This window comes from Austrofundulus limnaeus, unplaced genomic scaffold, assembly GCF_001266775.1.
Source record: "Austrofundulus limnaeus strain Quisiro unplaced genomic scaffold, Austrofundulus_limnaeus-1.0 Scaffold224, whole genome shotgun sequence".
NCBI classification, from domain to species: Eukaryota; Metazoa; Chordata; class Actinopteri; order Cyprinodontiformes; family Rivulidae; genus Austrofundulus; species Austrofundulus limnaeus.
The window spans coordinates 65,630-79,422 of record NW_013952626.1 but is presented as its reverse complement, the minus strand read 5'-3'; the positions used below and the strand labels follow the sequence as shown (position 1 = coordinate 79,422).

The 13,793-nt window shown below is 35.8% G+C and overlaps 1 protein-coding gene across 2 annotated transcripts in view; it reads left to right on the top strand.

Annotated features, from left to right (window-relative positions):
* The window catches only part of LOC106525356 (GDNF family receptor alpha-4), a 60,045-nt gene extending 50,568 nt beyond the window's left edge, over nt 1–9,477 (top strand). The window contains exons 5-8 of one of the 2 annotated variants that reach the window (XM_014019558.1): nt 1,137–1,246; nt 2,042–2,176; nt 6,475–6,590; nt 7,757–9,477. In XM_014019558.1, coding sequence (XP_013875012.1) covers nt 1,137–1,246; nt 2,042–2,176; nt 6,475–6,590; nt 7,757–7,897 — 502 coding nt within the window. In that variant the 3' untranslated portion in view covers nt 7,898–9,477. Of the gene's footprint in view, nt 1–1,136; nt 1,247–2,041; nt 2,177–6,474; nt 6,633–7,756 lie in introns of both variants that reach the window. The other variant, XM_014019557.1, reaches the window with a different exon arrangement.
* The last annotated feature ends 4,316 nt before the right edge of the window (nt 9,478–13,793 follow it).

The following is a 13,793-nucleotide window of genomic DNA, read 5'->3' as shown; positions in this document are numbered from 1 at the left end:
CATTTCCAGAAAACATCTAAAAAAGGCATAAAAAGCTTAAACTGGCAGAAAGCTGAAAGAAGCACAAAAAAGTAAAATTTAGTTGAAATAAAGTTTAAAGTAGCTGAAATTAGATATGAAAGTAGCTAAAACACAGAAAACAGTTGACATTTCCAGAAAACATCTAAAAAAGGCATAAAAAGCTTAAACTGGCAGAAAGCTGAAAGAAGCACAAAAAGTTAAATTAGCAGACATATAATGAAAGCTGAAGAAGAAGAAAAAAGCTAAAAACAAAATAGACACAGATTGAAGCAAAATTTAGCATAAAGACATTAAAAAAACAGAACTAGAACAAAACAGCTCCATTCATTTTCAATGAGAAAAAATAAATGACTGATAAAGCTAAATGTCTCAAAAAAGATGAGTTGCTGAAGTACCAAAACTCAGCCTGAATGTCCTGAAAGAGCCTTTCCATATATAAATTATTTAAATAGTACTAAACTTGCGGAACAAGATACATGCCGAAAAACGTATGGAAAAAACAAATGATCTCAATAGTGTGAATGTTTGATAGACATTCACAAAAATATAACTGTTTCCCACTTTGGTTTTGTTTAATGATCTTTATATTTTTTTTACATCTCTCTATATTTAAACGTTTCTTGAAAATGGGTATTAGAGATGCTCGCCATTCTTTGACCAATGCTGTTCAGTCTCTGGCTTTTTTTGAAACTGAATAAACAGCCATTCAATCAAGAAAATGGTCTACTATTTAACCTTAAAGCTTTCTGCCACCATTATTAAGAACACCCCAGAGAGACTGCAGAAATAACATGTTAAATATTTAGCGCAGATAAAAAAAATACCCAGATGGATCAGAGTTATCGCTCATTGCTATCTCTTGTGCATAGCCATTATTTTTCCACAGGCCCATTACACTCAAAGGGCTTTACTAATGATCCCAGGTCTGGGGGATGAAATATATTACTCTTTCTATCACTTTCACACTACAGTTCAGTGCTTTCAGTCTTCACTGCAGAAAAGAATATATCTTCAATGTAATTAAAATTATAGGAAGGGAAATTTGCAATAACAACACTTTTACATAAAAAAGAAGAAACTGGTTTTTCAGCATGTTTTTGCTAACTATGATGCAGGTCTCGCCTGGCACAGTTTCAGTATGACTGCGAACCCTCGGAAACATCTGCCAGTGGCTGCAAGCAAGGGAAGTATGGAGCATGTCTCCTCGCCTACACAGGGCTTATAGGTAGGTACGCCTCTGAGATGGAGCACACAGAATTAGAAAACATTTCACAATTTAGAATAAAGAAATGAAATGAGCAAGTGGAGGAGAAAGCAAGAGTGGAGGTATATGTGGCATATGTGCAAGAAAATAAAAACAGGCGGGAATGAGGGAAACTTGGCTGGAAGGGAAATGAATGTTTATACAACAGGTTGAGAGTGAGTGGGAGCATGAAATGCAACTTAATTTTATAAACCAAAAGGCAAAGTTCAGTTTGGCATAACTCATAAAAGCATAAGGATTTCTTCAGTATATATAAAAAACAAAACAAATGCATTTTATATAATGTGAGGTTCAATCTGCCATATAACAGTGAGTAAAAGAAAAAGAACAGCCACATCATTTTCCACACCCTGGAAGGAGGCGCCAAACTAATGCATTTCAAGAACGTCAAATGGTGCCCCTCAGCACAAACACACACTTGGCATTTTCATTCCCGTCTTGTATTTATTAAAGCACTTGAATCCCACCTCCACTGTGTTGGAACAAAAAAAAAAAAAAAGCCTTCTGTGACCTAAAAAAAAGGAAAAAACATTTGAACGTTTCTCTGCATCGTTCTATTTCTCAAGTCAGTGCACAAGCTCTCAGACCTGTAAAATTACATTATTATTATCTCCTCAGTGCAGGTCTGTGTACAGGAAATGCAGTGCTCATTAATGTTTTAGAAAATAAAGCACTATGAATGAAGTGTAAAACTCAAAGGGGGGGGGGGGGATGAATATTTAATACTGATCGAAGCCCGCTGCTGTGTGTCTGCAGGAAGTACGATAACTCCCAACTACGTCGACAACTCCACATCCAGCGTGGCCCCGTGGTGCTCCTGCTCAGCAAGTGGGAGCACGAGGGAGGAGTGTGATCATTTTCTGGGATATTTTACTGATAACATCTGTCTCAGTGAGTATCAATCGATCTATAGCATCTGCAAAGTTTATTATAGTTAATTTTATTTCTACTTTAGCTTCTCAAGCTTTTTATTGGAGTTCATTTATTCAAATATGCTGACTAGATTCTTAATTATAAACAAATGTAGAAAAAAAGTAAATAAAAGTAGAGTAAACAAAGGTGAAAATTGTTTTTTATTGAAATGAAATGTGCTGTAAACATGACTTTTCATGTGGCGTCCAAAAAATAAAAAAGTTGAGTTTATGTACTGGGAGTGATCAAACTGTTCGGCTTGTTTATACGATTTAATATACAGTAAGAAATAATTTGATGTGTGTTCAAAGTATGAGCCCAAATTTTACACAGGAAGCCATGCAGTGTATATCATTGCACGTTTAAATAGATAGTCTACCTCCCAAAAAAAWGTTTTCTAACTTAAAGCACCCTTAAAGCCACATTGGTTTGAGTGCTATATTGGTGGGCTGGACGAAAGTCTCCCTTTCTGGCTGTATATGGCCCGCGAGCCGCCAGTTCCCCATCCCTGAGATAGGCACTCAACAACTTAAGCAGAGTATAAAAATAAACTGATTGCACRTTGATTATAAAAACAAATATTAAAAACATTTCAGTAAAAAAGATGTAAATGCGAAGTGTTTTTCAGAGTTATAATAATATATCTCTTATAAGTAAAAACAATTGGAGAAGTTGTGTTCCTAGAGTTCCTAGAGTTCTCAACAAACCTCACTTTACCAGAGTGTAGCAATTCTAAAGCCTCAGAATGAAAAATGAGTGAGGGACATGTTTAATAATTTATGAATAAATACTATAAATATATATCTGTGCAGCATGATGGGCGATAAAAGAGAAAACCGACACCAGCAGCAAATATAACTGGCTGAATCTAAGATAAAACTGTTCTAATTTTGGCTATTTTTTTACACTAATGGAAACAATTATCTTTTTTGGGTGAGAATATGTTTCAAAGGAAAACTTATCTTTACAAGAAAAGTTGACTAAAGCAATGGCAACAATCATTAAACATTAATAAATAGAGTTCATTCAACTCCAAGGACACAGTGATGAACCGTTTTTCTTTATAACRTTCAGTCTCACACAAATCACACATGTTGCAGCCATGAAATCCTTCGAACCAGAGCAGTTGTGTGAATTCAGGGTAAGAGATTACTGAGAATTTACTTTTATGCATGTTTATAGTGGCACTTGCTTGTATTAATATTGCAAACCAAATTGAATGTCTTTATTGCATTTATGCTTCAAATCAAATGCTGCAGTGCTCACCTGACATCTGAGYGTAAGCACACCATTGCTTTAAGACTTATAAACAAGAAAGGGGGAAAAATAGAAAGTTTTGAGTCGCTCTGATTTCCTAGGTTTTGTGTCATTTAAATTCACTGCTGGCGCAGCAGAGCATTTAAATTCAAATGAAACACAAAACTGTATTTACTAATCAGAATAATTTGCATTGATAAGCTGTAACAGGAGCTATTCAAACAGACCTAATATGAAAATCAAAGTGAGCTTCATGGCTGGCAGCAGTGATAGGACAGAGCCGTCTGGGTTTTAGTTAGACAGATGTTTCTCAGCATGCTCCCACAGAAGCAGAGAGAAATGTATTTAAATCAGACCTTCTGTGTTTTTTACGGCATTAAAAGCACGCTCTCTATCTCCCATTTACGCCCTGGCATTCTTCTTTTTGATTCTTAATATCCCACTCACACCTATTTACTTATCGTAGTAAGGCCACCTCAAACCTCACATGGTCTCAGTGAGTAAAACCCACAGAATGTGAGATTATTGTGATTTTTTTTTAAATATTAAAAGACACAAGATGCTTGTGTTTGATTTTAACAATGCCTAGAAAAGGTCCTGATGAAACATAGGCAATTGCTAATAATTTTGAACACTAAAAACAGATTCTTTTGAATTTTTTTTGGGACAAATGTGGCTGTTATTTAATTTATTTTCATCCACATACTTTATATTGTAGCTTTGGTGATCTAATCTGACACTCGATTTTGTTGTACTTGTTACAGACACAGATAAACAAATTCTGTTTCTCATAAATATTATAACAAATCAGTAACTCTGCTGCCTTCATTTTAAGTTAAACATATTGCACGCACCGACTGAAATGTCTGAATAGGCATTAATGACAATAATAATAAAACTTAACAAGAAAAAAAAAACATTTGTTAGAAAACAATTTCATCAAATTACTAACCAGCTTTTACCCATCAAGATTTATGGTAGGAACTAAATTGATGTTGACCAAGACTTTAGCTTCTTTGTTTTTCTTTTTTGTATTTTTTTTTTCGATGCTGAGAAACACACTGGGGAGAGCTTTGTCTGCAGTGTTGGTGGTATGTCAAAGTAGCATTTACTAGGATGCTGGCACTCAGGGTTTCTAATGCAGCAAAATCTTCTGTTCTATGTTATTCACTTTATGCCAGGTTTCTAATCAAAGGCATTCAATATAAACCAAACATGCTCGCATTACCGTTTGTGTGTCTCTGTGTGTTTCCATTTATCTTTAGTTGCTCAGGGAGCCTCAGTTACTGAAAGCCAACAAGTCAGGGGCTGGATATCTGGCAATTATTGTCATTACAGAAATTTAACTTAAAAATTCAAATCTAGTTTTATTTCAAATAAACTTACAGGAAGTGGACTTTGTTGTATAACTTTAATAGTTCTTCAATAAAACAGGATCACCTCTCTGACAAAAACAGAGATTGTATCAGCTGTTTAAAATGTTTATTTGATTAGAAGCTTAGTTTTATGAACTCAATGGTGGGCCAAACTAAGATCACACGACGGCCAGATGTGGCTCCCAGACCAGCAGTTGAATAGCCCTGATCTACAGTCATATCACTGGCCCATATTACCCAAACAGAATATAAAGGTATCTATGCAGCACTGGAATCGACTAAATATAACACTCCTAGAGACTCCAAATACCCAACAAAATGTAYTTAATGGCTAAAAAAAGGTGGATTTTGCACGATACGTTTCCCTTTAATGTTACATTAGCCACCTATTTGTTTTAATGGAGACAGTCATAATCATTCCATTAGTTCAGTTTAACTTGTGAGGCTCATGTGTTACAGGAAGAAAAAAAAAACCATCATGATGATGGAAAGTGTCCAACAGTCAAGGTCAACCAATGATTTAGCTGCAACACGTCTGTTTAAAGGATTGACTCACATTAACTACTTTCCTTTTATTTTTTTTTCTTATCTGCTGCATCCAATATTATTCACTCAAGTACAGGTACTGGCAGAACATTAAGTACAGAGTAAAAGCTCCCTGTGTCATATCCTCTCACCACATCTTACTGTTATCACCCAGAAATAGTTGCTAAAAACAAACACAAATCAGGTATCTTCAAGGGAAACAAAAAAAATCTAATATTTTACTGGCCAATGCTTTTAGCATAAATAGTTTCTTATTGCTAAAATAAATTTAAAGTATAAAGAAATGCACAGAGACCTCACTGGTACAGTAGATTTATAAACTCTTGGACACATCTTTTCTGTTTTAATCTCATTGCATGACTCTAAATCTGTGGTCCACAGAACCTACAGTACACACATCACTGTGGTGTAAATTAGATTCAGGAAATTAGGCTTACASACTTAGAATTTGTAACATAAGACCAATGAWAACCTTTAAGTTGATTTAAGTTTATTGCACATTAATGTGATTCATCTGCTCTGTTTGAGACGTTATACACTTCTTTGAAATTTGTTTARACTTCTGTTCTGCTGATGCATCTCCCCTTCTCCATGCTGGTTCCCATTCTTACACCTTTTTTTCCCCTTTAGCCTGTTGTGACCTCCTCATCCCTAAAGRGTAAATAATTAATGTCCTTCTTGCTGACTTCAGTGAGTCTGTACTGATCTATCTGTCATGAAACCTGTGCACACAGTGATTTTCTTTGTGTGCACGGCAAGGTGAGGGTTTGGTGAGTCTTTCTTTGGGCCCCCTGCCTGGCGTTCCAAAGAGAGGTCTGAGTTCTTTGGTCTACGAGTTAATGAGGTCATTGATGAGAAGCAGGTGCTGTCTGGACATTTGAAGAGAATATTGACTTTCCCCCTTTTCTTCATTTAATCCAACATGTTTTTTTTATTTTATTTTTATTATTTTATTGGCTGGCCGAAACTCTAACAATAAATTTAAAAAGCAGAACAGGAATCTGTTTGAATGAGACATGAATGAAACTCAATGAAAACTCACCAAACTCAAATCTTGATGAAGTCCGATGACATTTTTTTTTGTGTTTGTTGTTTCAGAAAATGCTCTTGTGATATATGAAAGTGATTCAGACCAGCAGACGATTCTCGGGCAGACCAGTAATCCCAGCYCAGGAGGAGAAACCTGGAGCAACACTTCTCAACCAGAACCTTTGGTAACAATGAGCAACATTCTGGATACTGTGATACCTACACAGGTGTGCAGTCTTCTTATGGTCCCTCTCTGAGTACAAACTATTATTCTATTTCTACGTCTGYATGTGTTTGCATATTTTTATATTCATTGCAAGAAAAAAACACACTAAAAGTTTTTTGTTATTTCAGCTTTGGTTTAAGTCAAAACTCTCAACTAAAATAAAAAAAGCATGCGATTTCCTAGATACTCCCACAGGACGGGAACCATAGTCAGTGTGCAAAATAAACCAAGAAAATATTAAAAACATAATCCTATACTGACATCAGCAAAGATATTGATTTCAAAGAAGTTAAAAAAAGATGTGAAAGTGCATCTTTCAGTGACCCAAGGTCAGCTGTGCAAGCTGATGGTAGATGTGTGCAGAACAATAATGTCCAAATCAAACATGAACTCTTTTATATTTCACCAACTAAACACACTTTTACAGCATCTACAGAACATTTTACAGTTTTAACAAATATGTAGCCTGGTAAAAACCAGACCCTTGTCCTTTACTTTGCTTCATACGAGGGTCTGGACTTGCGGCTATAGTGAAACGATTCTTGCTGGAGGCGTGGCCTCTGCTGTAGTGTCGCTGTGAAGGAGGCTAAGCTAAGAAGCTAACCGGAAATCGCATGCGCTGTAAACAACCCTACTGAGAGGAGAAAAGTACCGAGCCAAATTTAATTTAATTTGGAAGCCTTATCAACACGGACTGCGTTCATTCACTTCCTCCACTGCCGTATGCTAAACTAACTAGCAGACACTGTGCAGAAAATCAACGTCGTTCAAAACTCCGCCTTCTGTTTGCTGATTGGCCCAGATGAAATAAACTACAAGCAGACACTGCGCAGAAAATCGACGTTCTGTTCTCTGATTGGCCCGGACGAAAATTCTCCCGAAGAAATCCTTGTCTATGGGAGAAATCCCAGACGGAGCAGTGAAGCGAAGTTAGAATTGAGCGGAGCTGCGTAGGAAGGCAAGGGCCAGGCTAACAAATATGTAAAAATTATTTTTTATAAGCAGCTTTAACTTCAATTTGACATCTAATTGGAAATGGTGTGGGAGTTCAAAATAAATAGTTGAAACCTTAATTTAAATAAGCAGTATTTGACATTATATTGGGATATCATTTGTTTGTTCCAGATCCTTGGAAATGAACTACTTGTGGGCCACTCCACCCTGCCCTCCGACAGTCTCCCAAACTCAGCCTGGTTTCACAACCTAAAGCTTGAAGCTGCCTTCAGCCTTCTCTTACCGCTTCTTCATCTCCTCGATGGACCATAAACACCGCCGGGGGAGGATGTCGCTGAGGACCTTCTGAGCAGATGGGAGGACTGGTTCAGTTCAGAGGACCATGTGTTATTATTCCTCCATCTAAACGTGTACAGTGATTTTTTTTCTAATTTTGTGTCAAAATAGTCTGCTTTCATCTGCCTGTGTTCTCACACCCAGAGTGGTGAGGCCTTCGCAGACCAATGCCAGTCAGTACGTTTGTACAATGTGATCAAGCCAAACTGAAATCAAAGTACTGCTTTTATGAACAAACCCAGTTTCAGCTATTCAGCTGTATTTATAATGAAACTGCGAATATATGATACTGTACCATGCCATGATGTATGTACATGTAAAGGGACCTCATGGGAGAAAACCAGTGAACTCTTGTCTGCATCGCCCTCACTACCATAAGTGTTGGGAGTCATTTTAAAGAAGAACAACCTGCAACAACGCTCTACTCAGCTGGCCAAAAAAAAGGAACAATTTTTCTGACCAGAACTGGAACAGAGGAGCAACACAAGAATGACACACAACACACTGCTCAGACATCCTGAAACAAAGATCTGATCCCACATCCAGAAACTCAAACAGGAAGCAATGCCTCTGCTTCAAGTGCATAAAAAACTCTGACATAGTGATCACTCTTTCTGTGAAGCTGAAATAACTTTGTAAGAGTTCAAGACTGCTGGACTTCAGCGATAGTGCTACAGTTTATAGAAGRTATAAGTTCTTGGTCTTTATCAGCAAAGACACGTTGTTGGATGTGAAAGGGAATAATCAGAAAAGCAGTAACTCTACCTTTAGCTGCTGTGTGTGTTTGTGAGTTTWAATCTTTTAATCCTCCCTGTGTTAGTGAACATTGCTACATGGCGCTCCGAGTTTTTGTGCAACAGAAGAAAGCGATGCTCCATTCTTGTCTCGCCGACACCACGGTGGTGGCTGACTGAACAAATGATTCAGTGTTTTTTTTTGTTGTTGTTCAGAAACACACAGTGAATTCTGAACAGACTCAAACAAGTGTTAAATAAAAGTKCTCAGATCATTATCTATTTGTACCATTCAGTATTTTGAAATAAAAGTCAACTGCTTCCTTTGATACAACTAAGGTGGGTGGTTGTTGGTTGGAAGCATCGCAGCAGTGAAATTAAAACGGTATTATATTCTAAATAAGCAAACTGAACAACCAGAGAAACATGAAGTGCATCATTTTGGGAACAAATAAAACAGGATTTGTAGTTTAATCCAGACTTCACAATCWGATTGATGCCTTAAGAACTTGCTTCATTTCTGAGCCAAGTGCTTTTCTTTTGTTTACTTAGGACACAAAGTTCTTSCGGACTAATTTAAACCAATTTTGTCCTCTAAGGCTCTGAATACCAACTTCCTGTTATTGTCAGCTTGCTTTACTCAACAACACATACGTAAGGCAATCAGCTGAAGAAAGACAAAGAAAGTCCTGATAGAAATGTTAAAAAGAAGCTTGAAAAACAGTCATAGTATGGCTCAGAAATGACTTRATAAACTGGAACACTTATAGATTCATGACTGTGACATCAAGTAACTCATTAAAAGTTGTTTGCTGATCATTATTGAGACAAATTTATTTTCATCATTGAACATAAAATATGAAAAAATGAATGAAAGTTTGCATAAATGTAATTGTTTATTTAGCTTTTTGTGACATTTCTGTTGCTGTTTCTGTTATTTTCCAAGCACATCTTTGAAAAAAAATGATTTTTTTCTTGTATATTCAAAATCCTAAATGCTTTAATTTGATCCCATGGGAAAACAAGAATAGAAAATGTTTGAAAATAGTAGACAAAGTAATTAAAACCATTAAATAAATGGGGAAAAGCTGAGTTGGAGTATTCACTCAGCTTAAGAAAAACGAGAAGAAAAAAAGTTGAGAATATAAGAATTGATGCTGCAGGAACTCTAAACCAGCAGCAACTTCCAAAGCTTCAGTCTGCAGGGAGAACCCGTGTTCATTATACTACAAGTGTAAATGAGAAACAGATTGCTACGATGAATCTGAATGTTCTGAATACAATCTGCCCAGTTGATTTATAATAGACTCATTACTCCATGAGTGATGCTTTTTCATTTTCCTGTCGCAGCCTTCTGAAAATAAACACCATAGTTTAGAATCATCTCTTATCTCTGATGACCCATTAAACTATTTGTCAAACTTAGAGTTTGTGCCGAACAAATCACTCACTCCTAGCACAACTACAGCACGTAACAAGAATACATTAGAATTACCGCCTCGCAGTTACCACGGCTAATAGAATTGCAGTCTACATCCATACCTGTCCTGTCTGACTTACAGACCATACAATGCGTGGTTAAGATGATAAACTTATTTAAATAAACTGCTTTTTCAAGGTGGGAATTGAAAAGTTGTTTGCCACAATATGTTGTTGAATAAAAGACTATTATGTATAAATCAAACAAGCATCTCTGCACTGTGACAATGCTAAGAGAGCTAAATATCATATGGTTTAAAAATATGAAATTTTATGAAACAACTATGGAAACAAAATCACTAAATTTCTTGTTCCAGAGGGAGATTTATTTTCTACCTGTGTGCCGCAAACTGTGTCTGCTGGCTGTCAACCATCTATAGGATGGCTAAAAAAGGAAATTACTTAAATATCTACCCAAAATGAGCAGTCACGTCTATCTCTGACATCATATTTTAAAATGGTAAAAGACAGCTTTTAATTAAGTCAAACTTGGTTAAAATGACCTCGATTCCTGCTTTTTAAGCTCCGTTTTGACAGCTTGATCATCCTGGGCGATTCCAGAGATATGAATGATTTGGCTTATATGTTAAGTGTTTTGAATCGTATGCCATTGAGGAATTTTTGATTTGTGCTATTTCAGAGAGAAAACCTTAAATGATTTTTTGGATATTAAGATTTACCAAAAGAAAAGAAAAAAAGGAAGCTTCGCTAACTTGCTGGGGATTACTCAAATGTAAGGCTTGTATGCTCAATATCATGTTTTTTTTTAAATAGCTACTACTCAAAAAAGGGCTTAAAACAATGTTTAAGATTATATTTCAGATTTTTTTTTCAGCAACCTGTAGATAAGATGCATTATATTTTGACAAAATGCAATTGTTGCAAATGTTTAAACCAAAACACACTTTCTCCACTTTGGGTCTTAATCCTTGGTTCAGTGTGAYGGGTCACATTTATCTGTGAAATACTGGGCTGCATTGATTGTCTAGTTGTCTATGAGCTTGTTGGGGTTCTAAGCTTATTAAAACAAACAACTAAAAAAATTGGAAAATGAGAGGGAAAGTGATATTCCATGTAATACGCACGTTCTCTTAAAAACTTTAATTTTAGCTGATGTTTGGTCTTCATCGTTGTCAAGGTTTTTCACTTTTTGTATTTCTGTTTAAAAAATGACCTAATCTGTTGAAGTTTCAACTAATGTAAATTTTTAATTTATTCCCAACATTTTAGTAAAATAAAAGAAACTAATCAGTTTTTGAACATTGGTTCTCAAAATATGAACTGTTGACTTTAATTGGGAACAGTCCGTCAACACGTTCACCTTTCTCTTTACTCACATCAGCATATCAAAAGTAACATAAYTGAGAAACAATAATATTCTAAAATAAGTATTTTGTTAATGCTATAATAAAATAAAGTTTGCAGTATTTGACTCAATGAAAGTGTTTTTGAATCACTGATCTTTTATGTTACGATCTGCAGAGACCAGAGTTCATCGGGATCCTCAGCTTTCCATCCGAGAGCCTTCGTACAAAATCAACTCTAATATGAAGCCCACCAGCATCRGTGCTAAGTTTTGGGGTTTATCTTTCCACAAAACTAATCAAATTCTCATTTATGTATTCACTCCTAGGAAACTTTATATGGAGCTGAAGTTAAGCGCATTCCTACAACAAGGTGAAATTAGCATTTTTCACTGACAAAAGGCAGAATAATGATCTGGTAAAACGTAAARGAAGATGATAAAACCAGCTAGTTACATCACAATATCTGGTATTTTTTTACCTAAGGTTATTCAAAACAATCAAACATCACTAATATTTTATGGCAAGTCTTAGACTGGAACATTGTGAGATAAGAAAAAAATAAAACTTTTTCTTATTTATTATAAATATTAGTGTTTCAATACGATGCAAATGAAAAAGCAAAACTGTTAAACTGTGGCAACTGAGAAAATATGGAGCGCTTTGTGAAATGACATTTAAACTGTAAAAAAGAAAACTAATAGAAGCATTTCAAAAYGAACCATGCCAAGAACAAATGTAAACAGCAACACTAAAATAAAACTAAGAAAGCTTTGACACATTTTGACCATGAAGTTCACATGCTGTATTCAAGATTAATTCCTTTCTTCGAATCAGACTATAAATATTCCATTAAGAGGCTTCAGCTCTGTCATTTTCTAACAACGATTATAGATGTCATCAGTTACCTTTTAATAAAACTGCTCAGGACCATAAAAAGACTGAAGTGTATATTGTGTGAGATTACACATCATACAAGATTGACTGTGGATATTCTAGGATTTACTGTCTGTGAGTGCAAATGGAAAGTCATAAACAGATTACCATCAAAAGAATTATTTGGATCCCAGTTCTGAACAGAAGGAAGATAATGCACCAGAAATCCTCCGCCAAACAGCCTGGGGGTGAATGCACATGCCATTAAAGCCAGTCCTCTCATCAGAATGTCAGTCTAACCAGAGTTTCTGCTGCAGATCATGACTTTATCTCATGGTATATTTTAATCTGAAATACAWGTGTTTCCCTGGCTAAGTTTCTGTTCGATCTTAGACAGAAATACAATAATGCAAAAATCATCATTGCAGTGTGGTATTTTCTTCATATTACTAAAATAATATCCTAACAAAGTCATAGCCTTCTAAAGCGGATGCCTACTTTAGTGAGCTGATCGGGCTATTTTTCTATGCTTCCTATTAAATCATTATTCCTGCTTCCTTTCTTTCCTCCCTCCTCATCACTCCATTAATCTGCAATTGTCCATAATCAGCAGTGAGAATTTGGAGAATAAAACAGTTCCTTACCATCTAGCGGGTGCTTGAAAAGTGCTTTTATTATGTTTTACCGCGGAAAAGTACTTGTATTTTTTCTCATTTGACTGCTCACATCTGTGCTCTTGCGCGAGTCTGTGTTCGTGCATATGCGTGTGAAGCGTGTAGGCGTATGTCTGCAAACATCTGCTGAGCGTGTGAGATCAGTGTATGTCCATGGGTATCACCGTCTTTGCAAAAAAAATGCATCCTCATCCTCATCCTCTGTGTGTTTTCTAAAAAGGAAGAGTAGTCTGTTTAACCAGGCATGCTAGGATGTATTCAACCAAATTCCAGGTTATACTAAGGTGCTCACCTGATCAGATATTTTCTATAAGCATATATGTTGTAGTTGCCAGAAACTGTACCGAAGAAGACATATTTAGGGGAGACCGGGGACAGTCGCAACACTTTTTGCATTTGACCCTGTTGCTCAGAGAAGGTTTGGATTGGACAAAGTCTGTTACTAGTCAAAACCACTTATAGATTATTAAAGAATGTACATTCTTCACAATTTGCATTTGAAAATGAAAAGTCGGATGTTGCAACTGACCTTGGGGCCGGGGACAGTTGCAACATTGTTTGGGGATAGTTGCAACTTATTATTAATACGATATACGTATTTCACTGTAAATAAAAGTTTTATTATTTTTATATTTATATTATTGCTAAATTGTAAACTGTAAGTTATAATGATATTACAGTGCTATTTATTTATTCTTTTCGATCAAATGACAAATATAGATTTGCCTTGATGAACAGACCTTATACACAGATGTCAAAGACTCTGATATGACTAAATTAATAAAAACTATAAGTTATAATGATA